This window comes from Linepithema humile, chromosome 6, assembly GCF_040581485.1.
Source record: "Linepithema humile isolate Giens D197 chromosome 6, Lhum_UNIL_v1.0, whole genome shotgun sequence".
NCBI classification, from domain to species: domain Eukaryota; kingdom Metazoa; phylum Arthropoda; class Insecta; order Hymenoptera; family Formicidae; genus Linepithema; species Linepithema humile.
The window spans coordinates 1,851,847-1,879,606 of NC_090133.1; the positions used below are offsets into that span (position 1 = coordinate 1,851,847).

A 27,760-nucleotide genomic window follows, 5' to 3' on the forward strand; every position below is an offset into this window, starting at 1 on the left:
ACAGGAAATCTGATATGAAAAACTTGGATATATTAATTATGAATATATGTATTTCTTTTTTAATTTGTATAAATTAAAAATACACAATACATCTGTTTCATATATTCTTCTTCCGTATTTTCTCGCATTAGTATATAATTTTTCTAACAATTATTATAAATTCTCACCTAGTATAGTTCAATAATGAAAACTCGCCGCTTGAACAATTATTCTATAAATATACAAGCCACGGAATCGCACGCCAACGCTTTATATAACATTGTATCAAAGAATTTTGTATCACGGATCGCGATTAGCACAGTTCTGGCAGGATATTTACAGCATTCCAATTGTTATACCGTTGCTACTGCATTTGCATTATATTATTGTACATTGGAATGTTCGGCCAATACATATGTATGTTGCAAAATGATAAGTACAAAGATTAAAAATAAAATGACAATATCAATATTGAAACTAGATCAATTAAAATCTGTCTTATTCCGAATAAAAAATCCAGTCCTACAAAACAAAAATGTTACTCTTAAAAGTATCTATATTAGAGGATAAAAAAACATCATGTTGCTAAGTAAATAAGATAAGATGTGTTAAAATTCATTTTAGAATAGTTTCAGAGAAATGTTAGGGCCATTATTATTACCATCCCATTTTAGGAAGAAATTCTGCTACATCTTGAAACACCTCTTCCGGTGTTTTCATAGAATTAACTTTATAAACTAAGCCCTCTTTCTCATACATTTCTATTATTGGTAATGTATTTTTTAGATAGGTCTGATGACGAAATACCAGTGACTGTTCGTTATCATCACTACGGCCACTTCCACTGGCGCCACGTTTCAGACAGCGTTGAGTACAGACTTCCTGGCTACACTCACAGAATATTACGCCTTTGAAGATCACCTTGTCAGCCATCACCTGTCAATACATGAAATACTTAATCTACTAAATGCGTGCAAGATCTAAACTTCAGGGTCAACATTTGGTTATCAAAGAAGTGAGTATAATTTTAAAGTGCATGGAAATATTATGTGCATTTTTTACTTAACTATAATTTTAATTTTAACATAATCATTGCAAGTTCTAAATGGTAAAATTAAAAAATTAAATTCAACATTATCACATTTCCTTAAACATTTATTGCATCATTTTGCCAATGTCTATTCAAAACACGATATTATTCTGCCTTTATTAAGCCTCTAAATGTTATATAATCATTCTAGCCACAAGGAATAAGTTTTCAATGATACAAACAGAATTCTCACAACAATTTATCTACTATTTTTAATATAATGCAAATTAAATGTATCAAATTTTCAGAAATGCCCGAAGGTACCTTATTCCAGCCTTCGAGGTTATCTTGATTTCTGGGAAAGCCATCGATGAGAAAGCGATTATGCGGATTATCTGAAATCTGCATAGCGCGATCGATGAGATTGCAGGTGATCTCGACGGGGACAATAGTGCCATTCTTGATATGCGTCTCGATGAGTTCGCCGTATTGCGAGCCGGGCTTAGCACGTTCCTCGCGCAGTAGATCACCTGCTGACAGATGAACATAACCGTAACGATCGATAATGTAACGACAGAGTGTACCCTTGCCGGCGCCCGGGCCACCCAAGATGAACACCACCTCCGGCTTTTTCGTAACAGTAGACATCGCGTGAATACAACGTCGCGCACCGGCCGCAAAAGCACACAGCATATACATAAAATTTACGCACACGTCGATCAATTGGATTCCCTCTACCACATGGTGTCCACGCTGGCGCCATTTTTAAAAGGCAAAGCACGCACTTGAGTGTTCTTCATAAAACAACTGATAAAATTCAACGGTGCTGTAACAGCAGAAATAGATTTTCGTTGTACTCCATTAGCATTTTATAAATTTTGTTAAAAAAAAAAAGAATATATTTTGTAATTACATGTTGCTTTTCAGTCTTCAATATTTTCGCATAAATATCTGAGTAACGGGCGCCATCTAGCATGAATAAATTGATATCAATGGAGAAAAGAGCAGACAATATTATGTAATGTAACGCAACCCGTACAGTATGAGTGACAATCAACGTGTAGCATGTAAATAGTGTTGTAACAAACCGGAAAAGTCGAAATATGAAGTAATAATGACTTGTATTAAACCTACTATGTGATATTAGAAGTACCGTTTATTTCGTAAACTATTCATTATTGTAGACTTGTCTTTGAGTTCGGTTGAGTTTGGTTGTAAAATATATAACCTTGATGGTGGTGTAGTGGCAGTTATTTCTTAAAAAAGAAAATTAATTAAATATACATCTTACAAATTTAACTTTGCATTAAGTAATCTTCATGGTGATTTGAAATTAATAGCTAAATTGGTTTGATTAAGAATAGATTGTGCATTTCTGAGGTTATGTCGTATAACCGTATACTTGACCGATGATTCGTTCTTTTTATATATTTGTTATGTTTTTTCGACTTAATAATTTATTACGAGATTAAAATATTTTTTATTGAATAAAGAGACGATAATATGAAATCATGATGACAATTTTCTAACTCATTGACAAGAGGTGTAATTTGTACAGCAATAATAATTATTTATTAATTATTTTTCTTTCTGATATTGTTACAGGTAAAAAATTCAAAAATGCTGATTATGAGAAGATGCCACCATATCAGTGGTTTTGTTAATTTATTCTCACATAAGTTATGTTCCAATTTCACAATATTAAAATGCACTACCTTAAAATTTCGGCCATTTGGAGAGATTCGTACTTTATCCACAATACATGATAAGTACAAGTATAAAATAGATCTGAGAGCACATAAGGTTCTTCACACTTTGTCAAGGACAAAAGATACATTACCTCATATCAAATTAGTAGATTTGCGACAGAAAAGATGCTTGAGCATTGCAGCAAAACTAGTCAATAATGTCTCGCCCAAAGTACAACCATATATGAAACTGATGAGGATAGACAAACCAATAGGTAAAACTTAATTATTCAAATAATTAGTTGTCACTTACAATTAATGTACATATTTCATGTATCTTAATATCTTTTTTTTTTCATTAGGGAGTTGGTTATTATTTTGGCCCTGTGGATGGAGTATTGCCATGGCAGCACCTGCTGGTGCTTTACCAGATCTCTATATGTTAGCGCTTTTTGGTACAGGAGCGTTTATAATGCGTGGCGCAGGATGTACCATAAACGATATGTGGGATCAAAAAATCGATAAGATGGTAAAAATCTTTATAGCAGTATCCTAACTTTGCGTCGCAAATATTGCAGAAGTCTTATGTTATTAGGTAGCCAGAACAAGGGACAGGCCTTTGGTAACTGGTCAAATAACACAAAAGCAGTCGGTAATATTTCTTGCTGGACAGTTGAGTTTAGGATTGCTTATATTATTGCAATTGAATTGGTATAGTATATTTCTCGGTGCCAGTTCTCTAGGTACTAAATAATATATTTAAAATTTATATACCTAAGTGGGATAAAATTAAAATATTATATTTTACGTGTCTTTTTCAGGTTTAGTAATAATTTATCCTCTTATGAAAAGAATAACGCACTGGCCACAGTTGATTCTAGGAATGACTTTTAACTGGGGTGCGTTTTTAGGATGGTCTGCTGTACACGGATCGTGTGATTTATCCATCTGTTTACCACTTTATATAGCCGGTATTTGTTGGACTGTTCTGTACGATACGATATATGCTCATCAAGTGAGTACAAAAGTTTAATAACTTTTTATGTTTTTTACGTTATACTTCAATCTTTTATATGTTAGGACAAGATAGATGATATTTTGTTGGGTATGAAATCCACCGCTATAAAATTTGGAGACAACACAAAATACTACTTATCTGGATTTGGCACGGTAATGATGATAAGTTTAATTACCTCTGGTATATTGACCACACAAACTTGGCCTTATTATACTGCGGTTGGATTAATTGCAGCACATATTAGCAACCAGGTAAATATTATAAATTATTAAGTAAATTTAAAATTATCGCATTTCAATAAAATAATTTGTCTTCTAGATCTACTCTTTGAACATAAACAATCCGAATGATTGTGCCAAAAAATTCATATCTAATCACAGAGTAGGTATGATATTATTTGCTGGTATTGTGTTGGGAAATTTGATAAAAACATCGCTCACAAAAAAACAAAACCAAGAAAACGAAGTTGAAGAAGAAGAAAAGTACCCAACTGCTGTACTAGATAAAAATAAAAGAGATTTGTAGTTAGCCAAAATTAGTAGTGTATACTTAAATTATAAATTAAGTGAAGCAAAAAAACAGGTATTGATAAAAACTTAAATTCATACGTTACATACGAGTTTTAAATTATTATAATGTGAAAAAGTTTTACATCTATTTTTTTAATGCACTATACAAAAATTAAAATTGATCAATTCTATGGTTAATCAGTCACTTTTCTAGTAGTGGTTTGTTTAACAGTATTAATTACTTCTTTTATAGAAATAGAAAACAAGAGTTCCTCAAAGTTAAATGGAATACAGAATCAATATTAAAAATAGATGAAATGTAAATAATTGTGTCATTTTCAATATAAAAGATAATTTTTATTGACAATATAATGATGCCGATGACGATTGTATGAAAATTATACAAACTTTAGGAACAATAAGAAATTAGAATATGTAAAAAATCATCAAATTTGTGACAAATATTTTTATGCGACATCTTAATTTTTCAATTATAATAGTTGTATGCAATTTTTTATATTTGTTCTTACAAGTATTTTTAACTAAATTATTTTCAGATTTTTTTTATATGTTACTATCTTTTCTCTCTTTAATAAGTTCAACATATTGTTCTTCTGTCAATAAAGATTGTTTTAAACTCTCGAGAAGTTTTATATTTGGTAATATTATAGCCAAGTATCCACCTTTGTGTGGCAGTTGCCTGAGAAGCTGTGGGTTTTCCGATAACATCTCATTAACTTCAATTAATTTTCCTATCATACAGCATTTTATCACATATGTGTGTCCATCTGTGCAGGATATGGTACAAATATTAGAGTTAGCTTGTAACGGTTGTGCTCCATGTTTACCCTTTCCCGAAACTTTATTCAAAGATCTATCTACTTTATCGCTGATCTTAAAGTCGACCTTCTTGATCTCTTTATCGTCTGTCAAAGCAACATGACTAGGTGCCAAAGATAGCATACAAATACGATTGCTATGTATTCGTATGCAAATGTCATCTCCAAGTGACTGCACATTAATTTTGTAATAGGGAGTAAAATAACGATCAGTAACTGTGGGCAAATGATCATTATACTGCACTTCATCTAGCATGTCCGAAACATCATCATCAGGAGGAAATGTAAATGACTCATCATCGCTAACTACAGATGTTTCATCATCGCTGTTTGATAATCTTTTGTTACTTTCTTGCATCTTATCAGGGAAATTATTTTTTCCTTCTTCCTTGTGTGATTTCTGACTATCATTCTCAACTTTTAAACGTTTGACTTCTGGCTCATTGATCTCTGATATCAAATTCATATTGAATTCTATTCAACTTATCAAATGCACAATTTAAATCAGTATAAATGTAGCATATAACGATACAAAAAGTAATTCTAACTCTCCTCTACACTTCAACAATTATTAATAATTATATTATCAGCGTATTTCAATGTACAAGATTAATTATTACTCTCTTGTTGTGCCGCTTTTACACTTTCTAATCTTTTTTGCCCAAAACGTGTATTCTGTTTCCTACGAATTTCTCTCTGTAACAAATAAACACGAAATTCATGATAAATTAATGACAAAAATAAAAAATGACTTACTTGTTCTTTTATACATGTAATCATCTCCCTTTCGATGTGTTCGCAGTATCCCAAAAATCTTCGATACGGATGCTGCAACACAGACAGATTGAGAAACGCGCAGGAGTTAAGGTGCTCGGCAAAACTTTCGAACAAGTTTTTTCATTACCTCCTTTTCACAATCCTGAAATCGGTAAAATATCCAGTTACATGCAGCATTGTGCGCGGCTAACGATCTGTAATTCATTTTTCTAAATCATGTATTAGATTACATGTACGCAAATTACATATTACGCAATAGTGCAAAGAATCGCCTGCCGGTACGTCACTGTCAAGTCAATAATTATTTATATTACAAATAATTATATAATGAAGTCACTGCGAATAAATTTATTGGCAAGTTCGATTAAAACATTGCATTTTTCATTAACACGAGCAAGAAGTTTCGCGTGTAAACATTACGGAGAAATCACATTGCATCCGACGTTTGATGTACGAGATGCAGGTATCCAATAGGAAAACGTTTTAGGGATTTTCTCTAAAGCTACATTCACATACTTAAATAAATTTAGCTGTGCAATTGCTCAATGAAAATGTAACCATAATTCGCTAGAATTCCTAGAAGTAGAATTCTAGGTTATTTTCTTATAGCCCGCCACACTTGCGCGACGTCACATCCGGCGATTGCCGGGAATAGCCGGCATATCAGTCGGATTTGGCGCTCCCGTCGCGCTCGTACCGGGATTACACAAACCCCGTCTGCGTTTGGCGCCTTCCGCCGTCTCTCGAATGCAGTGAGCGTCGGTGTGCCTAAAATGGCGGACGGTGACATTGATTTGTACGCCGATGATCTCGAGCAAGATTTCGCGCAGGTAATTCGCACTTCTCTTTGATAATAATAAAGGGACTGGGGCGTGCTTTCTTTCTCTCTCCTCCGTATAGTTGAAAGAAAAATAGAAACGCATCGCGTCATATAATCACGCCCTGCGACTTAAAGTCTCGAACGTGAGGAGCACCGCTTCCGACGCGACGCGCCGCACCGCGCCGTGCCGTGCCGTGCCGTATCGCGACAGTGAACGACAAGACGATTATTGTTCCGCATCGATTCTGTACGGGTCCGAAGCTGAGTGTGTCGGGATTTTAGTGGACGGACGACTGCTACTAACAATCGGCCCGCGTCACCGTTCTCTCCCCGTGAACATTATTGTGTATCTATACTGGCATTCGCTCCGAACCGGCGAGCAACCCTGAACAAGCGTGCGCGCGCGCGCGCGAGCGACGAGCATATACATACAAGACGAGCTTCGGTCCGAAGTTGTTACCGCTTTTCGTTGTTACCGCGCGTTTAATCTGATCGCCTGTCTAGAGCTAGTGTCTGCTGCTGTCGGTCACGCGCGCGTTTCTGTTGCCGGAGCTAAGCGCTAGCGCGAAACAGTAATACGGGTTCGCAGCAGGAATTGACCAAAATGGTGCTAGCGGTAAGGCGAATGTCGTGTAGTTTACTCTTCTCACATCCTCGTCCTTTTTTCTGGACTCTTATGATTTTAACCCACCCATTTATCTACACACACATACACACATATATACACGCACAAGACATATACACATATACAAAATCCGTTGCACAGCACTGCATGTGAGACGTTTTCTTTGTATTTCCTTCTTTTACATTCTCTTTTTTTTTTTAAATATTTTTTTCCTTGCGAGAAAATGCCATCGTTAGAATTTTTTTTGCAGGGATTGAAACTAGTATAATTTCGTCCAAGGCAATTTTCAAGGCTATAGATGTAAAATGTTGGATTAAATTTCTGAGTTTAATAATTTCTAGACGCAAGATAAGATTGTTTATAATTTTCAAGTCGGAATAATTTGGAATTAGATGGCATTTACAGTTTAAATTTAGATCTGAATGTTTTTAGCTATTTCTTTTAAACAAATATTTATATTTATTACAGTTTATATAAAATAAATATATTTTTAAAAAATACAGAGGGTCATTATAGATAACCTTATTATTTTTGCAGTTAAAGTTTGAATTCTATTGAAATTATATTGACTTCAATCCTCGCTTTACTGTCTCTTTACAAAACAAAAAAGTCTGTATATCTGCATATCTGTTACAGTCGAAGTGTACGATTGGTTGAACCACAAGGTGTGCAGGAAGTTACGTGTAATAAGAAAATGGTACATTTAACGATTTTTTACATTTTGATAATTTATTTCCACAAATTAGTGTTATTGAGCCCTTGCAAAAAGATTTTGAGATCATGTTGTTACATTGAGCACTATATTCTTAATATTGCAAGTTTTTAACAACTTCATTGCTACATTTAACTATTTAAAAACTTTATGACATGACCACTATATGACAATTTTATTAATATGATGCTCAAATAACAAGATGAACTCAATACATTCTTATAAATTCGATGGTGCAGTTTCTTAAAGAAAAATTGATGTTAAATTAATTTAGTTTTCATTTGGCAAACACAAATTACATATAATTTTAATGATTCTGATTAAAAAATAATTTAGAATAATTAAAACATCTTTAGTCGTGATACTTTGATCAAATCATTCTGTAGAATTATTTTGCACTTTGACTGTAACATATTCAGCACATATCTTACATTAATTGATAAATATAATAATAAAATCGCATTTGTTACATGTTAAATAATCTGCTTCTAATCTAAAATACAATAAAAATAATTTGTTATGTCCGGTTAACCCCAAAGAGAAAAAAATTATAGCAAATTGATGTGTTTCATTGCCTTTATTATACTCCTCTCATCACAATGCTTGTTTGCATGTTTGTTTCAGGATGAATTTGCTGGTGATGGTGTTGATCTGTATGATGACGTGATCGCTGCACCAGCCGGTGGTAATGGCGGTGTCTCCTCTGGAAATACTGGAGATGGTGGTGGTGATACCACATCCCCAAATGAAGAAACCAATGGAAATACACCTTATCATCAATTGGGCAATAATATACAACCAAATCAAATTGGTAGACGACACCAATTATATGTTGGAAATTTGACATGGGTATATATATACATATTTGCAAAGATCTTAATTTTAGTATCTTAAGGGCTTTTTATTTTTCTGTTTTTTTGTGTTCAATATAATTTTTTTTACAAAGTATATAATACATAAAATATATTATTATGATATATCTACACTTTGTAATAAAAACATAATACATTTTATTTATTTATGCTTATTACATTTTAATGTGACAATAAAAGAATATTTTATTGTCTAATATTATAAAATAATATAGAAACAAAACGATAAAAAGATAAAATTTTGTCAGGATTTTCTTTATCAGGAAAGCTTTTTAGTACAATCTTTTATCTTGTTTTGAGGGCAATATTTATATTGAAACTTTCTTACTTTATTTTTTCACATGTATGCTATGTTACTGCTCATTTGAGAATCGCTCAGTACAATTAATATTTTCATTTTTAGTGGACTAGTGATCAAGACATTACAGATGTGGTTCAAAGCATCGGTGTGACTGATTTTGTAGAAGTGAAATTTTTTGAGAATCGCGCTAATGGGCAGTCCAAAGGCTTCTGCGTAATATCTTTGGGTTCCGAACAAAGTATGAGATTATGTATGGACAGACTGCCCAAGAAGGAACTACATGGTCAGAATCCTGTAGTAACTTATCCCACGAAGCAAGCTTTGAATCAAGTATGTATTATTGTAATGTAAAAAAAAAAAAAAAAAAAAAAAAAAAAAAAAAAGAGTACGTAAACGTACGAAAGCAGTACGTTTCGATTATCGCGACGATCGGTACACGACGAACTTTTTTTATGTGTTTTCAGTTTGAATCGCAGTGTAAGACACGACCCGCCCCGGCTCCGCAGCAGAGTCAGAGCCAGCGCCCTCATAACCCCCATCAACATCAGCCGCCAATGCCACCTCATCAACAACATCCCCAGCATCCTCAACATCCTCAACACTCGCAACAAAATCATGGCCCTAGAATGATGATGGGTCCTCCGCAAGGTGTTAGACCGCAAAGGATGCCGCCTCCCGGAATGGGTCCTCCAGGTCCCGGGGGTCCGGGTCAGCAAGGACCGCCGCGTATGCACGGCCCACCAATGGGTCCAGGTCCGGGACCACATCACCCATTACCCGGCCATCCCAATCAAGGCCCGCCGCCCGGTTATCAGCAAGGACCATGGAATGGTCCGCGACCCAATGGTCCACCCGGGCCGCCTAGAGGACCCAGCGGACCTGGCGGTCCGCCGCAACAAGGCCCACCTGGACCGGGTCCTGGTCAGCACAGACCACCAGGAATGGTACGTATCGTGAACAAATTTTCTTCCAAATATAATATTGCTCTTTGCGCAAAATGTATTTTTAACACGTTTTTGTGCCCATTTAGCGTTATACTTAATGCTAAATGTAATTGGATTTGAAATTTATTTGTGACAAAATTCGGGCGTTCTGAATTTTACACGTGGCACCTTTGGAAGTATAAAAACCTACGAAAAACCTGTGTAAAAAGCAGTCTAGTACATACATTACAATATTCATATATAAAGTTTCAAGTAAATATAGAATATAGATATTATTTTCGAAAGAATGTAATACTAAATATCTGTAACGTTGAAACACATTTACTTGAAAAGAATTACACGAAGAAAGTTGTACACAATAGTTCTTGTATCTTCAGTAATCGTTTTAGAAATATGTCGTAGACATTTCCGCAGAATTTATCGCGTAGAGATTCTTAAACTGTGCAGATTATTGACACGCAAAGCATTTTGTAAATTATTCTTTTGATAGAAATGATACAAGTGAAACTTGCAAGAAAGATCTATCCAGAAATCTGCACAGTTTCTAAAAGATCAATCAATGCATGTTTGTTTATTGTGAGTAATCATAGTACAGGCTTAAATATGTTTTGCACTTACATGTCTTACGCGTAAACAGAGTTGCGCTAGAGACCTTTCAGAAGCCAGTTATCATATGCCACAGGTAACCGATAATGAGGTTTTTTTTTTTTCAATTCTGTTTTCCTTCTTAGAAAATGGATCGTCTAGTCGCCTATTTTTTATTATAGTACTTGAATTTATGACCGCTTCAATTTCAGAAATTAAATCTTTCACATAAAAATAACTGGCTATTTATAAAAAATAAAATCATTTATAAAAATAAAAATTGAAACGCAACATTAGAAAGAAATATTAATATTCTAAATGCAATTTTTTTTCAAATTTTCATGCAATGTTTTCTTCAGTTATTATATTAGGCGGGGCTTGTATTATAATTTATTAATACATTGAAAGTTATTAGCATTTGTGGTGCATATCTTATCTACACAAATTTATAATTATGGAAATTATCAATAAATAAAATTTAGATTACGTTTTTGGCAATACTATTATATTATGTATGTAACATATATTTGATTGTTACAAAATGCAAAATTTTTATACTTGATAATTACAAGTGCCACATTTTTAAAAAAGATTCACGTTATATACTTAGTGTTAATAATTATTTCTTTCTATAATTTTACCAGAATAATTTTATAGAATACCTTAATGTAACCTGTCGTCTCTTACATTTTCTATAATTTAAAAATTGCTCATTTATGTTCTCCCGCGAGGTCGCGAAACTAGATAATGATTATCTGTGTAATTATGATGGAGTGAAATAGAACCTTCGTCTGTCTTCATTCAGCAATTTCATGGTGGTCCACCCGGACCGCCCGGCCAGGGACCTCCACGCGGCCCACCCGGTCACCCCGGTGGCCCTCCCGGAGATCCGCGAGGAGCGCAACCTCGTCCTGAGTGGAACAGGCCTCCAGGTTTGTGCGCGACTTTTGTTACACCTCCCGTGACCTTCGTTTACCTTTGAAAAATCTCACGTTTACATCACAAGACTTTTAAGATTTATTAGTTTTCTCTGAAACATCTTGGACTCGAATGCTTTTATAGTACTTTCTCAATATGCATGATCAAGTAAATAAAAGCAACGAAGACGATGGCAAAAAAAAAAAAAAACCTCGTGAACGACAGCACACAACCCAAGTAGTGGTAGTGTACTATTCTCAATAGTATTACTGATGAGACTGTTCAATATGTGCATAGGAATGCATCATGGGCCTCAGGGACCACCAGGTTTCCCTCAACATCAACATATGCAAGGGCCGCAGCCTGGCCAAGGCCCACCACAGAGAGGACCTCCTCCAGGTTCTATGGGTGGTGAGAGACTTAGAATGCTCGTTCAATGTTGCAAACTTTTCATTAGGCAATCGTTTGCTAAGCTAGATGAAATGCATGATATTGAGGGAAATTGATCTGGCAGAAGCATTAAGGTGCAAGGTGTTTCAAAGGATCATTTTTTCATATACTAAAATGAGCGAGAAAATGCGCGGCTATTTATCGAACTCTTTCTCATTGATAATCACCACGATATTGTCAGCGTGATTATTGCACCATATTTATGCGTCAGACGTGAATGAATTTTGCCGAACACCGCCATACTGCAAATTAAAGATACAATTCGAATTCGATATGGAAAATCTAATGTCCCATTTTTTCACTTCTTTCGCAACGTAAACTTGCAACTTAAAGGAAAAGTCCCCCAAACGGAGATTGAAAAAAAGAAATACTGAAAATTGTTTTTGGTGATTATCATACCTAAAACCTAACCTAAAAGTAATAGTTCTTTTAACTGGTGTGCTATAAATCTCCTCTTTGAATCAAGATTAATCGAGTGTATTGTTAGGTCCAGGAGGCCCTCCTCCAGGACACGGTGGACCACCTCAAGGACCTCCACAAGGACCGCCAGGTGGTCCGGCACCTCATGTCAATCCTGCATTCTTTCCTCAAGGACCACCTCATCAACATCCAGGGCAACATCCACCTGGTCCTCCCGGTCCACCACACGGTCCACCTCACGGACCTCCGCATGGTCCGCCCCATGGTCCACCTCACGGACCTCCGCACGGCCAGCCGCACGGACCACCGCACGTACCGCCACACGGTTACGGACCACCGAGTGCACAAGTATTATATTGCTTAGATCAATATTGAATTTTTCTTTAATGTCTGTATTAAGTTTGGAAGGCCATTGTTTGATAGCATCTGGAATAGTTCTCTTGCAAACTAGTCTCTGTCTGTTTGTCGAACAAAAGTAACATTAATTATTCAAATATGTTACAATTAATGTCATTCAATTGTATAACTAAACGATGCAATTATAATTACGCTTGCGAGTATAATGCGATATAATTCTGAATAAATTCAACGCTCGCGTTATTATTTCACCATCGTGAAAACTTGGCATCCTATGAAAAGGAACGATTTTATGAATTTTGTTGTAAAGTCTATTTGAGAGTATACATAAGTATTGTCTATTCAACACGACCGTTTTGCGTTAGGCACCTTACGGAGCACCCGGACCTGATCACCGTCCAGAGGGTCCTCCTCCGCTCTCCGAGCAAGAATTCGAAGAGATAATGGGCCGTAACCGAACAGTATCGTCATCCGCAATTGCACGAGCAGTATCCGATGCCGCGGCGGGTGAATACGCTAGTGCCATAGAGACTTTGGTTACCGCCATCTCACTAATAAAACAGTCCAAAGTTGCCGCAGATGATAGATGCAAGATTCTCATTAGTTCTCTGCAGGACACTTTACGTGGCGTTGAAACTAAGAGCTACGGTTCTGGACGCAGAGGTGAGTTTCTATGCGAATCTGTGTTAAATTGAATTAATCGTACAAAATCGAATAATCCCCCTTAAGTTCTAAAGACAAAATATTGAGTTGCAAAAATCTGTGAATTTGTTTTCCAACATATTTTCTCCTAAGATTCTGCATCAGTGCCTTTCACGCGATGAATTTTCTTGCAGAGCGTTCACGTTCGCGCGACAGAGAGCGCAGCCACAGAAGACGACGCGAACGGTCCAGAAGTCGGGACCGCGAGTACCGTGAGCGTAGCAGGGACCGGGATCGAGAGCGCGACCGTGAGCGCGACCGTGAGAGAGAGAGAGATCGCGATAGAGACCGGGAGCGTTATTACAGCGAACCATATCCGAGAGAGCGATCACGCAGCAGAGAAAGAGAACGCGAACGTGAAAGAGATCGTGAATATAGAGAGCGAAGCAGAGAAGAAAGGTAAGCCATATGATCTCACCAGACTACTCTCTTAATTGCATTCGATCTTAGTGTGCGTCTGAGTAAAAGAAGGAATTTTGAGGGAAACTCTCTTGTTCAGGAAACTCTGAATGATTAGGAAAGAAATAGAAATGGATCATTTATATTGATGTGTTAGTAAAGAGTATTTCATGTATTTGAGAGACATTGATTCCAATAGCAAATACGAATAGAAATGGCGTATATTTACTATATAACACACATAGAGTGTGCAGAGTGAAAGGATTACAACTAAGTTTCCGTCTCGATATCCATATTTTTTTCTCGCACACGATACGGAATCCCTATTTGATGAATTTTCCGTTTATCAAAGATTATCCATAAAGCACAAACAGATGCATGTGATAATTTTGCCAGTCAACATTTTGATATGTAGAAGCAGGAGTATATGAATCCATCATTCATATTGTCAATGCGAAATTTCCACATCATGTTGGTGTCGCGATTGACAGTTTAACAGCATAAAAGAATCTCTTGGCATTACTTTCATCAAACATGAAATAATGTTCTGAAAAAATAAACATAGCCGAGAACAAGAGATCAGTATCCATAAAGCAGATATGATAATTTGCCAATCAATATTTTGATATATAGAAGCAGGAGTAAATGGAAGCGCTTTTTTTATTACCTCAATCAAATGAATCATCACTGTTACTTTAGACTTTTATCATACCTCCATTCATACTGATTGCGCAATGGTCACAAAAAGTCTAGCTTTATTTTGCAAAGTAACGCAACATTTGTGACAGATTTATGGATCATAAGGGAAATTAATCTCTCTTTAATTAGAAAATCGTGTTAGTGATATCATTGCCAGTTCCTCTGATAACACATTCTGGCAGTACAATCTTTTCTCATATGTATTTACGGTCGAGCATTTTTTAATCATTCATCAGTGTATAAGTTCTCATTGTATAGCATATTTTTCGTATACGATAGTTCGTATCGATAGTTCCTACATCGACGACATGTTAGATAATGTGTGTTCAAAAGCTAGTATCCTGAATTAATTATGTATTCGTAAAAAAAAAAAAAAATCGTATTATTGACCGTCTGCTATGAAGTATGCTTTGAAATATGGCAACATAAAGAATACAAATCGCATTGTTTCTTAAGGGAAACAAATTAAGCGCATAAATTATTAATATAAAATAAAAATTAATATTTTTGCTTTATTATAGATAATTTTTATCACTATTCCTTTATGAGATGCCATATTTTAAATATACTCGCGCGAATAAACGCAATAAAAATGGGTAATAGCTTTTAAAAAAAAATATTACACTGTAATAAGATATTATACTAATACACGGATCGGAACAAGAAAAAAGATTTTTGTACTATCTCAATTTATTTATGACTCGCTACGCTCTCGCATGAATTCACGTTGTGCAAAAAATTGTACCCTTTTTTTTTTGTTTCTTCGCGTATATGCAGGCCAGTCATCACTTTTTTTTTATAAGCACATGTGGGTCAAGCCAGATGCAAAATTACACAGTACAAAATTCGGTTACTTATGACGATTTATGATTTCTTATTTATTTGTCATAATTTAATTTTAAGACTAACGAATATATTGTAAATATCTATATAATCTTTTGAAACGTCTCACTATATATTTTGTACAATTTCGGTGAACAATGACGAAAAATAATTAGTGGATAAAGTGAACAAAGGTATATCTTGTCAAGCAAAAATGCAATGCGCAATAAAGGTAATCGATATATATTTTAACGACTAATCTTTTTGACTCGCGCTCATGCTGTTCTAAAATTTGTATTATAGTGAAAAACACAAGACCCTGTAATCATGCGCGCAAACTTTCAATTAGAATTATAATTATATGAAGAAAAAAAAATTAAAACACAAATTAAAAATATTTCAATGTGTTACTCAATCTTTATTGCACACTGTTTTATTTCTCTTTACATGGTTGTTTTCGATATATATATTTGGTGCCAAAGTTAAATCATAACGTTTTCGTCGTAAATCGTCGTGAATTATTCTCGAATCGTTCACAATCGATTTCAATTGATGTAAAATATTCACTAATTTGTACGTGTGTGTGTGTGTTAAATTTTTATTTCATGAATTGTCACATTAAGAATTACCTTGTATAATACGTCTAATAATTTTGACATTGTACGTGATTACTTTATAATTATAAAAGTAGCTTAAGCCTCTTGAAAAAATCTATCCTGTTGATATTGGAAATAGCGGGGATCCGAGTCATCGTCCCTTTTAGGCTAATCTTTGCTTTTAATGAAATGTACTAAGTCTGGTTAATGGTACACGAATCGTCATAACAGAATATCCATTTTCCATTAGTACAACACGTCAATCAGCCAGGCCAAGAGTAAAAGAAGAACCGCCAGAGACGGCACCCGTCTCGTCTTCCAAGGCGTCTAGGTAATTGACTTTTCTTAACTACACACAATGAATGCATGTAGACTTAAATAAAAGCTAAAGTAAACGATAAAGCAAAACGATAGAAAGTCGTCCCTTGTACAGATAAATCCATGTCGATTCCTTTCATCTTTTATTTTAAATATCGAGAAAAAAGAATTATATATAGGATAATCAAGTGAGAAAGAAATAAAATAACGATTAAGATAATTGAAAAAGCAAAAAATTGCTTTATAAATAGATCTTTTGTTGCTAAATTTGTGTAGAAAAAGATCAGAAAATACATATACATATACATATATATATATATATAATTATGTCTTTGAATTCTTATTGCGTACTGATTATATTGACGAAAAATATATTCAACAGTAATGTCGTTAAAAGAGACAAAGAGAGGCAAAGAGACAAAGAGAGCGATATATACCCCATGTACGTTCTTTTATATTTACATACCTAAGTAAGAGATTAACATTAAAGTAAAGTGGACTCATAGTTATGTAACAAAGTATTACAAAAAAAAAAAAACAACATTAAAGTAAGATAATTGGCTGACGTGACTTGTGTAGGTATTATGACGATCGCTACAGAGAGCGTGAGCGAGAGCGAGATCGAGAACGAGAGTCAAGCCGACGGCCGTCCGAGCGGGAACGAGAACCGGAACGAGAACGTGAACGGGAACGGGAACGGGATCGTCGAGACGAACGAGGAGACTCCTCGCATCGCTCAAGACACTAAAATGAAAGAGAAGGAAAATACAATTATGTACACATATAGTGCATATGTATATGCAGAAACATAGATATATGTATTCGTGTAGTACTATCATATTAATCTATTCTCGAAACAAATGGATATTCCCATAATCGTAATACGGTTACACAAATATGCGTGTATACGTAGTGTATTATCATATTAATATATATATGTGTGTGTGATGAGAGAACTAAAGAAGGGAGAGAAAGAAACAAAAAGATACAATTGTTTGGGATATTTTTTTTTCACTTCGGATTTGCTTATTAGAGAGAAGATAAGAATATTCACGATGTATGTTTAAGAGGGTTCTCACGAATTTTTTTTTTTTTTTTTCTTTTGCTGCGCGTTGTCAAATTCTCCGCTGTTTTATATGCGTGTAAAACATTACTAGTGGATATAATATTTTAAGAACTTAACTTAAGGGTCAAGGATCACAGTGGTGAATTGTACTGCTCAATTATTGAGATTCTGTGTGAAATATAGTACAGTTTTATAGATCGTATATTTATATAACCGTATTACGATTAATATTCACTTATTTCGAGAATCGATTCGCAAAGCAAATGGTTATCGCGTACGATATGAAAGAAGATAAGAAGAGAAGAAGGGACATTTTGATGCAAAATTGCACAAAATTACGATACACAATCGGAAAGAAGCAGGAAGGAGAACAAAGTGCAAGAGCAAGAGCGTACGCTCGGAGAGACGGAAGGAAGAGCGAAGACATCTGCGTGAGGAACCATCGACTTCTGCATAGACGATGCAAGATTGTATCTTAATATAATACATATATATGCTTTGAAAAATATAAATACTAAACATGTCTTTACTTTATTCATCTGTACACACAAATTCCTGACAACAACAAAAAGAAGTAATATTTTTGTTTCTGCGATTTTATGAAACTCGTGCTCGCTAGTTGAGTTTTTCGAAAAGCTGAACCACCATGTATAAATAGGAGGTAATCTTCTGACATCGTCGAGGTTTCAATGATAGAACTTTTGTCTATATTGATATATTTTGGGGAAAAAATAAAGACATTTTTTATTGTGAAATAAAATGAATTTTAGGCAATTATACACGGTTCGCTTTTCGAAAGAAATGAGAGTATCGAGGAGTACATTTTATAAGAAGTTGGGAATAAATGCGTTAAACAACACGTTTGTGAGAAAAATGGTTGTACAGATTATTATCATAACATGTATTTTTTAGAAAAAAAAAATTTACAGCATACTATATGACGTATTAATAATAGGATCTTTGTAATATTGTTTAATAATAAGCTATAATTATAATATATTGTGAAATCGTCTCACAAAGCATCATGTAACGCAATTATTCCTATACACGAAACCAACAAACTCCTGACTTTTTGTGTTGTAAGTTGTAAGACTAAGTTAAAAGATGCATGAAACTTCCGTTCACATATTTTGATATGCTATTCAAACTATATAATCAATGATTATTTATATCATTGATTATTGACCATGCAAATAGTAATAAGAAAAACAAAAGCTGATACATGAGATAGTCAAATTGTTCACCTAATATTAATGTAAGATAGCGGCGATGTCGATGTAAGATACCGACATATCGAACGCAACGTGAGTTGCGAGTCCCATTATTATAAATTAGTGAAATTAACAATTTGGCTATGAAGTTAATCGACTATCAGCAATATATATTAACATTTTGCATAACAGAGTTTTTCTCTTATTATTATTTTTTGAACATATTCAAGCCTCCGCAAAATGACTTTGAAATGCAAATTGTTAGTATTTTTGTTCACACCGTACGCATTCCATTTTTAAGAACGAAATATTTATTTTTGCAAAATATAATTAGATCGACCACATTCAAGTGAAATTCTGCTAAAATTGATATAATTCCGAAGTATACTCTTGTAAATCTTAAGAGATAAGAACACAATGAAAGCAAGAAGAGTAAGGATCAAGTATCCGATCAGAATGAAAGATGTTCGAAAAAGTTTATTTTTTTCTATCTGATTTAATCCGAAATATTAGTACGTGATATAAAAGCTGTTTGTGATTTATATATAATTTAATTAATAGTACGTACATTCGAATCATTTTCCGAACAATATCTTTTTAATCTTGTGCTCAATTAGTTTTAATGTAACTTTGTAAGAGGATGGAATTTCATTTCCTTTTCGATTTTCTCAAAACAAAGGAGAAACGCATTTTAACAGATATACGCGCGTATATTTTCAACAGCAGAATGTCGTACAGGCATTCCTGCCTTCTATGTTATAAATTACAAAAGTTGTAATGTTACACTGTAATATTGATGATCAGAATTCTATGCTGGAATTTCTTGTTGATCGATTAATATTGAATTAATCGATATACGATTCAGGATGATGATAATACGTTTAACATTACAGTTTATTGCTCACAAGCGCTTAAAAGGATTCTCTCCTTTAAGACAGATTATTTCTGCATGAATTATACGCAACGTTTTAATTTTATTTATGTTAAAATACCCGATGCACACAAGGAATGAATCTCTCAACTGTTATGCAATTGACGTATTTTTAAGTCTCATCGAACGCATATAAATTCCAAGACTTCTTAAATATCCGCTCATATTGCTCGTAAACGAAACTTAAACAAAAATCATTTCACATAAATTGCATATTCAGTATAATTTTATATAAAGAATAGCGCTGTAACATTTTTTTTCGAGTTTGCGAAAATGCGATTATTTACACACATCAGATTTGATTCTCAAAACCTTAGAAATTTTTCAATTGAGAATTAACTGCGCTATGTGTAAAATATGTAATTGTAATATAATTTTTATTCGTGTTTAATGTTATTACGTGCGACACCGGCATGCTATATAAATGCCATTTAAAGCAAAATACACAACTGCTTGCTGTCCTTTCAGTTGAACGTCGGTGAACGACGTAGTTTTTGATAGATCGTTATTGAATTTGTAATATTGAATTTTAAAGTGCGATAATCTTTTGATAGAATTTTAGGATATCTGAATTCACGACAAAGCGTTTAGATAACAAATATATAACAGAGCCGTTCTCATCAAACAATATCATTGCAAGCTCTAATGAAACTCTTTTATGAAACATCGTTGCAGAACGGCATCACACAATTTATATGATATAAATATTTTACAATTATCAATCTTTCGAGAAACATATGAAACCGCGTACAATATATCTATCAGAATCAATTTGTTTGTTTTGATGAGAAGCAGGTGACAGGTAGACGTAATATATAATACTGCCATAATGGATATGCCATGTATTTTTAATAATCAATTCTATCTATATTCAAATTATAATTCTACTGTTGATGTTTTGTGCGTGGTTTTATGCGATCTAGCTAGTCTCTGCAGCCGTCTGCATATAGTTTATTTTTCTACGCATATTTATCAGTTCTCGCTCTCTCGAACTTTATTTGCCAAGTGCACATCGATTTACGATATCTCATCTCAGGTGAGGTGTTGCTCATCCAACAGACTAGAAAAAAAAAAAAAAACCGCAACCATTCCGTCAACTACTACTATAAGTCACCGTGATTGCGATTATTTGTCATACTTTTGATTTCACGTAGCATTTTATTTGCGTAATATTAGTCGCTCTCATTTGAGAGAAAAGAGAGAAAGACACGAATGAGGTTGCCTGGGAGAAATATGTATGGACGTATAATGGGTAAGTGTAACACAGAATGCAACTCTCTATTTATTTATACTTAATTTTAAGCGTATTATTTTGCGTAACAATATGAACGAACATATATGCACCTTTTCCGTGAAAGATAGATTTCTATTTGATGTCTTTCATGATATTTTCTCTAAAGCAAAAGACGATATATTTATTTGTAAACCATTCAATGTACAATTATAACTCGATATTTTTGCAAGTTATGTTAATACGTTGTGTCCGCTGTGCATCTATAAATTGTACAGTGATGCGTTTATTTCGGCCGTCATATCTGATATATGCAAATTGCTGCTGTTAAAATATTTTGCAAATTACCGAAACGACTGCGCAGTGGCGAGCAACGTGTTAAGATTGTAAACTGCTTCCTCTTTGTATATAATTCGATCTCACTGTAATTTTATTTTAGCAAATTACTATCATGAGAAAATGTGTCGATACTGTATTATGGTATATTTTGTATAGTACAACGTATACATTTTCTCTATTGCCAATATTCAAAGCACACTACCTCATTTAATGCAAACTCCAATTCATGCAAAATTAGTGCTCGATTAATGGCAATTTACTCATATCTTTAGAATGCCAAAAGTATGTTGAACATTGCGATCTCAATTACAACATGGAAGCATAAAATCAACTATATATATATATATCGAACAGAAAATCTTTCGCTTCCAGATTGTATTGTGAAACTTATTGAAAACGTAGAGATAATTCGCAATTCTCTCTTCATCGATGTGCAAAGATAGTAGCTTGAATTGAATACAAGTTTTGCAATGAGTCATGCATGTCATGGTACTTTTATTAAAACAAAAAAAAAAGGAAAAAGACGAAGTATCTATTTGTGAACGATTCAATGTATAGTCATAATTCAACACTTTGCTCAAAAATTCGTAAAGCTGTAAAAGCTAAAACTGTATATTGCTCCAGCCAAAAGCTATATATAAGGATAAATTGCTAGAGAGAAGAGGATATATATATGTGTATGCCAAAAACACTTTCTCAGTATTTGTGTCTGCTGACTTTTTACTATTTTTTTATAATTATATACAACAGGATTTTATAGATAAATTATGTACAAAGCGCTTAGAGACTATATAACAAAGATAATCTAGTCAGTACGATAAAAACAAAGTCACAGTAAAGATTCTTGTACATCTTATTGCCATTTTTGAACTGTGATACTGATGTAGAAAATTTCTCGTTAAAATATCTGATTTGAATATTTTTCTAAAGTTAATAAGTCTAAGTTTTTCGCTTTACTTTTATGTAACAATGGCAAAACGTTCGGTGCTACTACAATGCAGCGCACATATTTGTAGAAATAATGATAGACGAATCGTCAACATTTATAAGCAATTTTTATACAAAAATCATTCATTCGTAAGAACACGTATGTCGATATTTATTCTTTTGTATAGAAATCTTGCTATAAGTTTATACGAATTTCGCAATATATATAAAAGTATATATATTGCATATATGTATAGTAGTATATTAAATCTCACGAATCATCTTAATGAATCACGAATTATTAAGAGATTTTGAGTTTTCATTTTGCTAAAAAAACACACAGAATCACAACAGAAATTAGAGACGGTAAAAAGTAGTTGCAAGCTTCCCAAATGTATGTAATAGGCACCATGCAAAATTATATTTACACGTTATGCGTGTAATTGTAATATGTATTTCAATAACATCGAATAAGGTAAGTGATAAGACAAATAATGTAATATTTATGTAAATGTAGATGTGTACTCGTCATTTCCCTGATTCCTCGCAAGAAATTAACAAAGCAACGTCAGGAATTACGCAAAAAAGATTTTATTTTATATATATTTACATATCTGAAAAGGCAATCCCGTACAATAAACCTACACTTTGTCTACTATACTACATGAGAAAAATCACTGCACAATATTCTACAATAAATTATTGCTGTTAACAATTGATGATACTGTTGCAATTTTATAAAAGTAACACATTTTGCGCAAATGACAATGAACAAAAGCAGTAGATCTGAAGTGCGCTCTATTGCTACAATAATGATCTGTATTATAGCGATTTTATTCTGTCTTGTAGTTTAAGACAATGTAAAAACTTGTTTGTTCAATTTCTATCTGTGATAACGAATGTACTGAGATAATAAAGCCAAACAATTGCGACGAGAGAAACCAAAACTAATGAATAAGCAAGAAATAATAAATACAAGTATATTCTAGAGAGAGAGAAAGAGAGAGCTTTAATTCATGAGAAATGTACAATGCGTTTAACTCTTATTTTTCACTCGTATTTACAATACTTGATGAAGATTACATCTAGTGAGCTTTCTCTCTATCATACAATTTACATGGTAGACATGTCCGCAACGGAAGATCGCGATTCCGTTATCACCTAACAGAATCGGCGTCTGTAAGGATAACGTGCAGCACGGGCACGTGAGTGATTTAGCCTGATGACGCATACCCCAATGATGGGCGCCTGTTCCGAACACATTTTTGTCTATCGGTCGCCTTAAGTCTTTCTCGAGAGCTTTTGCCAGCTGATCACCAACCTGTGTATTAGAGAATAGTTAATATTTTCTTTAATCACGTTCTCAACTTAACGCACTGCCAACCGATGAGGTGAATCTATCACGGCTACTTCTTTGCATTTAAAGAATTAATCTTCAATTTGAAGATGATGCATCAGATTGTTCGAACAAGTAGCAATTTTCTGAAGTTGATTGAAACTGTGTTGCTCAGCAATCAGGCGTAACTCGAACGGTTGGCAAAGTGTTTAGAATATAAGATAATTTCAGGCTAGATGTTTTTCAAATCTTTATATTGTGTGGATATTTCATTATTTTCAGAAATTGCAATGAGATTACCTGCGGCGAGCACATTGTGCCAAACTCCGATGATAATTGATTAGTTCTGCTGAAATCGATCGACTTTTTCAGGCCGTGGCGATGCAGCATTTTTGTAAATATGATCGACTGGAATATACTGTAATAAAAAACAATATATTTATGTTAATATATATATATTTCGTTGCATTTAGCTAAAGTTAATTAATTCTTTTTTACAGAGCACTCCTGACCAAAAAAATCATTCTAATTAAACGCCGCAATTAGATATTTTAGAATTTTTTATAATTTGTGAAACAACATCTATTGTGAGAAAAATCTATAGTAGGCCAAGAACACTCTGTAATTTAATACATCATTGCATTCTGTAATCTTTTGTATTTCACTGAATGGCGAACAAAACATTAGCAGTCTTTTTAATGTCAATATCAGTGAAAATATCTGTGAATAATTAAAAAAGATATTCACTGCCATTGATGAAGACTATTTTCTTCAATCTTCAAGAATCGCACATTAATATTTTTTAACAACGATAAAATAATAAAATAGTTCTCGAAACATATAACATTTTTGTTATTTCTTTACCGCCAATAAAACAGATTATTATTAAAATCAAGCCAGTTGTTCGTCATTTCATAGAAACAATTCTCCCAATGTTTGAAATGATTTCCCAATACCTCCTGTCCAAATTAACGTTTGGAATCATGCTTTCCAGTTTGATTAGAAACGCCGTGGCCTCGTCCGGTCCCTCTCGCCTCATGATTTCCCCGGCAACTCCACTCCAGTCTATCAGCACACCGTAATCAGGTTTCTTCGCCAGAGGCGTCGCGCAGAACAGACAAGTGCCGTCCTCGATCTCGCTCAGGCACGCGCCCACGCAGCCCCACTGATGCTCATTCAGCGCCAGCAGAAGGTGCGACAGCACGACGTTGTCTCTGGTCTGAAGGCACTGTCGCAACAAGCCGTCCAGCGTATTGCGCCGCTTGATGCAAACGGCCAGGTACTCGCGCCACATGTAAGGTACTTTGTCGCAAATATTGCCGCACTCCTCCGGCAGGTTGTCCGCGTATCTCTTGATCAAGGATTCGCCGACCGTCAGGAATTTGGGCTCCGCCGCCTTGTCCATCGGGCACGGATAACCGCAGCCGCATCTGCTGTAAGCCGACGCGTTGATCTCGACGAAGGCCCTCGCGAGTTGCCGCGCGACGTAATCGTCGCCGGCGGAAGGCAGCGACTGCACGGACGTGCTCTCCAGAAGCGTATTGTAGTAATGCAATTCCGCGGCGCGCGTGATCTCGTAAATGAAATTCTGAAGCCCGGGCGAATCCTTGTAGGACTCCCTGATGGCTCTCATCCTCTTCTCCATCTCCAGAATGATCTCCTCGATTTCTTTCTCCGACATGTTAGATCTAATACTGTTCACCACGTCGTAGATCGGCTGCAGATCGGACTGCACCCTGTGAGTCACGTTCTCCCGCGGATCGGACCCCTCGTCGTCCTTGGCGACCGACGTTCCGTCATCGTAATTCGAATCGAGTGTATCCTCCAAGGTTTCGAGCGTGTCCTCCTGCGCGAGAGCCTCGGTCAGACCCTTCTCCGACTTCGACATCTGCATGTCGGACGAGTCTTCGCTGGAAACCTCGGGAGATTGCGACGCGGACGTCATTTCGCAGCCGTACGCTTTTCTATCGGCGAACCTGCCGCTCTCGGAGTGCACCACCACGATCCCGGAGTCCAGCTTAGCCGGTCTATTGCTGCCGCCGGCTTGCAGAAGCGTTATTAACGGCCGCAGCAACGTGAGCGCCTCCTCGTCACGCGACGCCCGCGGTAGATTCTCCAGCTCGAACAGCTCGGCGATCTCTTTGGCGCCGGCAACTTTCAGCAGTTGCGACTTGTGCGCGGCGCACACGCTCAGGCATTCGCTGTACCGCTCACGACGATACAGCCGCAGTATCAGGCTGTCGAGTGACGATAATGCTAGATAATGAAACTCGTTATCACAGGTCATCAGGTAGATCCGATCGTCCACGATCGCCGTCATGCTGATGTTCGTGTACTCATTGCTCCACAGCAGCACGCTCGCGCTCGCGGGATCGATAATGTACAGGCCGCTAGTCGTGTAGGAAAATAAATACTTGTGCGAGATTACGAACAGGTGCGAGAAGTTGACGGACTGCGGCGGCCACTCGCGCCCCGTCCCTTCCTTCTGACTAGATTCTAGAGTACCGCCGCTCGATCGAAGTATTGCTATCGGAGGTATGGCCAGCGCCTCTTTGAACTGATGCGTCTTCACGACGATCCCGTCGGCCGACACCTCCCACAATCTCGAGCCGGGCCGAGCGCAGAAGATCTTGGAATGATCCTTGCCTAGGATATTACTGTCGCCGTCGGAGATCAAGTTGAACGCGCCCCGTGCATTGTTCATGTTCCTCTCCTCTCTCTGAGCATCCAAGATGATGCTCTCGTGTGTGTGAATCTTGTAGAAGCACGCGCCGAACTCGCCGTTCCGCGGCTTGTTTCCTATTTGCTTGTACTGTTCCAGCACTGTGTCGCAGACGTAACAACGCGCTAACGTGGAAACCAGCAGTAAAGGCGAGAAGAAGTCCAACTGCACCACGCTGGAGTCCAGATTCATCAGCGTGTAGGCAGGAGTTTGAAACATTCCATTAACCTAATTGCAGTGGAAAAAGTTAGTACGTTGTTTCGATACACACGAATAAAATACTTTACATTATAAAGATATATTGTCATATTGCATGTATTTTATTAGATTGTTCTTCACTTATCTATTGAAATATTAGTTCTTTTAGCGCATTTAACTTATTAAAGAGCTGCAAACTCACCGTAAATATCGACAACACCATAACAGAAATTTTGCCCACTGCATCTCCTACGTATACTTCAGTACTATTATTGTTCCAACATAGACAGGTAATTTGTTCATACATATGTTCCATAGACGCAGCTATCAGTTGCGGAGTAGACTTTAAAGAGACTAGACAAACAGTACCACGATTTGTTGCTAAGGCTACAGTTTTTTCGTCAGGTGATATTGCCACACGTGAAACCACACCCTCCTAGTGAAAGACAAATAATTATGTATCATCAACAATTAATTTATAAGAAATCTTATCTGTTTAGCATGCAATTAATATTTATCTATATATTATTTATAATTATGTATCAAGAGATGTAAATGTTCTTCTTCAATATAGAATTGTCATTTACCGAGAGAGGTATTATCTGCAAAAATGAACATGGCTCTCTGGAGAATAGATAGACACTGCCACTGGTTGAACCCAATATAATATAACTTGATGAAGCGTTGAAACATGTGTACTGTAAATATATATATAATAATTACACTACACATTTAGAATTAAACAATGGTTAATAAAATAAATATAAAATTGAAAAACAACAAACAAATTTGACAAGTTTTATCTACATTATTGACAATGTTCTTCTTTTTTCTTTTATCATTATAAAAGATAGTTATGCAACAATGCTATAAATAAGTAATTGAAAATGATATAAATATATAGAGATACGTATATGCAAGCAACAAATTGCAATGCAAGATACAAACATATTTATTTATATTCACAAAGAAAAATTTCAAAATTCAATTTATTCAAAGCAAAAACTTTTGTTACAGTCATTTCATCATCATTTCGGAATGAGCTGACTCGATGCAAGCTGTGCAAAATTTATGATACAAGTTTGACAGGTGCATTGTGTACGCCCACTCTCGAGTTAACCTCTTCGTGACGTATTACGTGGGAAAAAGCGTGTATGCACTTTGCTATGCATGAAATACATCGTACCTTTATCCGTTGCGTCGAGTTGATCGGTTTATACAGAATGGAATTGATTTCCTCACGTTCTGACAGGACGCAAGGAAAATCCAGCGCGACGGGATACATCGTCCAGCATCTTCTACTGCTCAGAGACGCACTAAGAGACGCGCGCTGTGAAGCGCGCAATGCAACTGACTGACTAGCTAATAGAAGCCTGTCTACTTACATTATAGCACGAATGCGAATTTATATCGTCAATT

The 27,760-nt window shown here is 35.4% G+C and overlaps 5 protein-coding genes and 1 non-coding gene across 15 annotated transcripts; 2 read left to right on the forward strand and 4 right to left on the reverse strand.

Annotated features, from left to right (window-relative positions):
- Positions 1–32: 32 nt before the first annotated feature.
- Cmpk (cytidine/uridine monophosphate kinase Dak1) lies at positions 33–1,766 on the reverse strand. The gene is made up of 3 exons (XM_012368510.2): positions 1,334–1,766; positions 641–915; positions 33–501 (listed from the first exon to the last, which is right to left on the reverse strand). Exons 1-3 carry the CDS (start codon positions 1,706–1,708, stop codon positions 462–464), a joined length of 690 nt encoding a protein of 229 aa, XP_012223933.2. The 5' UTR covers positions 1,709–1,766; the 3' UTR covers positions 33–461.
- Positions 1,767–2,629: 863 nt separating this feature from the next.
- On the forward strand, positions 2,630–4,250 carry Coq2 (ubiquinone biosynthesis protein COQ2, mitochondrial). Its single transcript, XM_012368502.2, has 6 exons — positions 2,630–2,972; positions 3,060–3,226; positions 3,293–3,440; positions 3,519–3,712; positions 3,778–3,966; positions 4,034–4,250. The coding sequence occupies exons 1-6, from the start codon at positions 2,630–2,632 to the stop codon at positions 4,238–4,240; spliced, it is 1,248 nt and encodes a 415-aa protein (XP_012223925.2). The 3' UTR covers positions 4,241–4,250.
- LOC136996853 (protein Abitram) lies at positions 2,637–5,681 on the reverse strand. Its single transcript, XM_067357263.1, has one exon. It carries the CDS (start codon positions 5,527–5,529, stop codon positions 4,789–4,791), a length of 741 nt encoding a protein of 246 aa, XP_067213364.1. The 5' UTR covers positions 5,530–5,681; the 3' UTR covers positions 2,637–4,788.
- Positions 5,682–5,723: 42 nt separating this feature from the next.
- LOC105673120 (uncharacterized) lies at positions 5,724–6,476 on the reverse strand. Its single transcript, XR_010890748.1, has 4 exons — positions 6,071–6,476; positions 5,968–5,982; positions 5,820–5,891; positions 5,724–5,759 (listed from the first exon to the last, which is right to left on the reverse strand). It is a non-coding gene; the product is annotated as an uncharacterized protein (transcript).
- Positions 6,477–6,515: 39 nt separating this feature from the next.
- On the forward strand, positions 6,516–23,893 carry Cpsf6 (cleavage and polyadenylation specificity factor subunit 6). Of its 10 annotated transcripts, none has more exons than XM_012368484.2 (13): positions 6,526–6,670; positions 7,922–7,982; positions 8,622–8,846; positions 9,273–9,500; positions 9,635–10,114; positions 11,505–11,631; positions 11,915–12,028; positions 12,555–12,835; positions 13,210–13,507; positions 13,681–13,945; positions 16,313–16,393; positions 16,763–16,822; positions 16,960–17,971. In XM_012368484.2, the coding sequence occupies exons 1-13, from the start codon at positions 6,645–6,647 to the stop codon at positions 17,126–17,128; spliced, it is 2,415 nt and encodes an 804-aa protein (XP_012223907.1). In that variant the 5' UTR covers positions 6,526–6,644; the 3' UTR covers positions 17,129–17,971. The 10 variants fall into 10 exon arrangements, with proteins under 10 accessions (XP_012223908.1, XP_012223915.1, XP_012223916.1 ...); XM_012368488.2 differs by lacking the exon at positions 6,526–6,670 and adding an exon at positions 7,125–7,276; XM_012368485.2 differs by lacking the exon at positions 7,922–7,982 and having other exon boundaries at positions 6,516–6,670.
- p (WD40 repeat domain-containing protein pink) lies at positions 22,661–27,705 on the reverse strand. Its single transcript, XM_012368483.2, has 6 exons — positions 27,528–27,705; positions 26,929–27,039; positions 26,544–26,777; positions 24,378–26,371; positions 23,722–23,839; positions 22,661–23,406 (listed from the first exon to the last, which is right to left on the reverse strand). The coding sequence occupies exons 1-6, from the start codon at positions 27,624–27,626 to the stop codon at positions 23,146–23,148; spliced, it is 2,817 nt and encodes a 938-aa protein (XP_012223906.1). The 5' UTR covers positions 27,627–27,705; the 3' UTR covers positions 22,661–23,145.
- Between the last annotated feature and the right edge of the window lie 55 nt (positions 27,706–27,760).

Bases quoted from the DNA above. Each gene is read 5' to 3' on its own strand.
- Cmpk (XM_012368510.2), bottom strand. From the start codon at position 1,708: ATGTATATGCTGTGTGCTTTTGCGGCCGGTGCGCGACGTTGTATTCAC. The intron at 916-1,333 runs GTACCTTCGGGC...ATGTATTGACAG, and splicing joins ACCTCGAAGGCTGGAATAAG to GTGATGGCTGACAAGGTGAT. The intron at 502-640 runs GTAATAATAATG...TTTGTTTTGTAG, and splicing joins TTTCTTCCTAAAATGGGATG to GACTGGATTTTTTATTCGGA.
- Coq2 (XM_012368502.2), top strand. From the start codon at position 2,630: ATGCTGATTATGAGAAGATGCCACCATATCAGTGGTTTTGTTAATTTA. The intron at 3,227-3,292 runs GTAAAAATCTTT...TTATGTTATTAG, and splicing joins ATCAAAAAATCGATAAGATG to GTAGCCAGAACAAGGGACAG. The intron at 3,441-3,518 runs GTACTAAATAAT...TGTCTTTTTCAG, and splicing joins TCTCGGTGCCAGTTCTCTAG to GTTTAGTAATAATTTATCCT.
- LOC136996853 (XM_067357263.1), bottom strand. From the start codon at position 5,529: ATGAATTTGATATCAGAGATCAATGAGCCAGAAGTCAAACGTTTAAAA.
- Cpsf6 (XM_012368484.2), top strand. From the start codon at position 6,645: ATGATCTCGAGCAAGATTTCGCGCAG. The intron at 7,983-8,621 runs GTACATTTAACG...TGTTTGTTTCAG, and splicing joins TTACGTGTAATAAGAAAATG to GATGAATTTGCTGGTGATGG. The intron at 9,501-9,634 runs GTATGTATTATT...ATGTGTTTTCAG, and splicing joins CGAAGCAAGCTTTGAATCAA to TTTGAATCGCAGTGTAAGAC.
- p (XM_012368483.2), bottom strand. From the start codon at position 27,626: ATGTATCCCGTCGCGCTGGATTTTCCTTGCGTCCTGTCAGAACGTGAG. The intron at 27,040-27,527 runs GTACGATGTATT...ATATATTTACAG, and splicing joins ACTCGACGCAACGGATAAAG to TACACATGTTTCAACGCTTC. The intron at 23,407-23,721 runs GTAATCTCATTG...TCTAATACACAG, and splicing joins GCACAATGTGCTCGCCGCAG to GTTGGTGATCAGCTGGCAAA.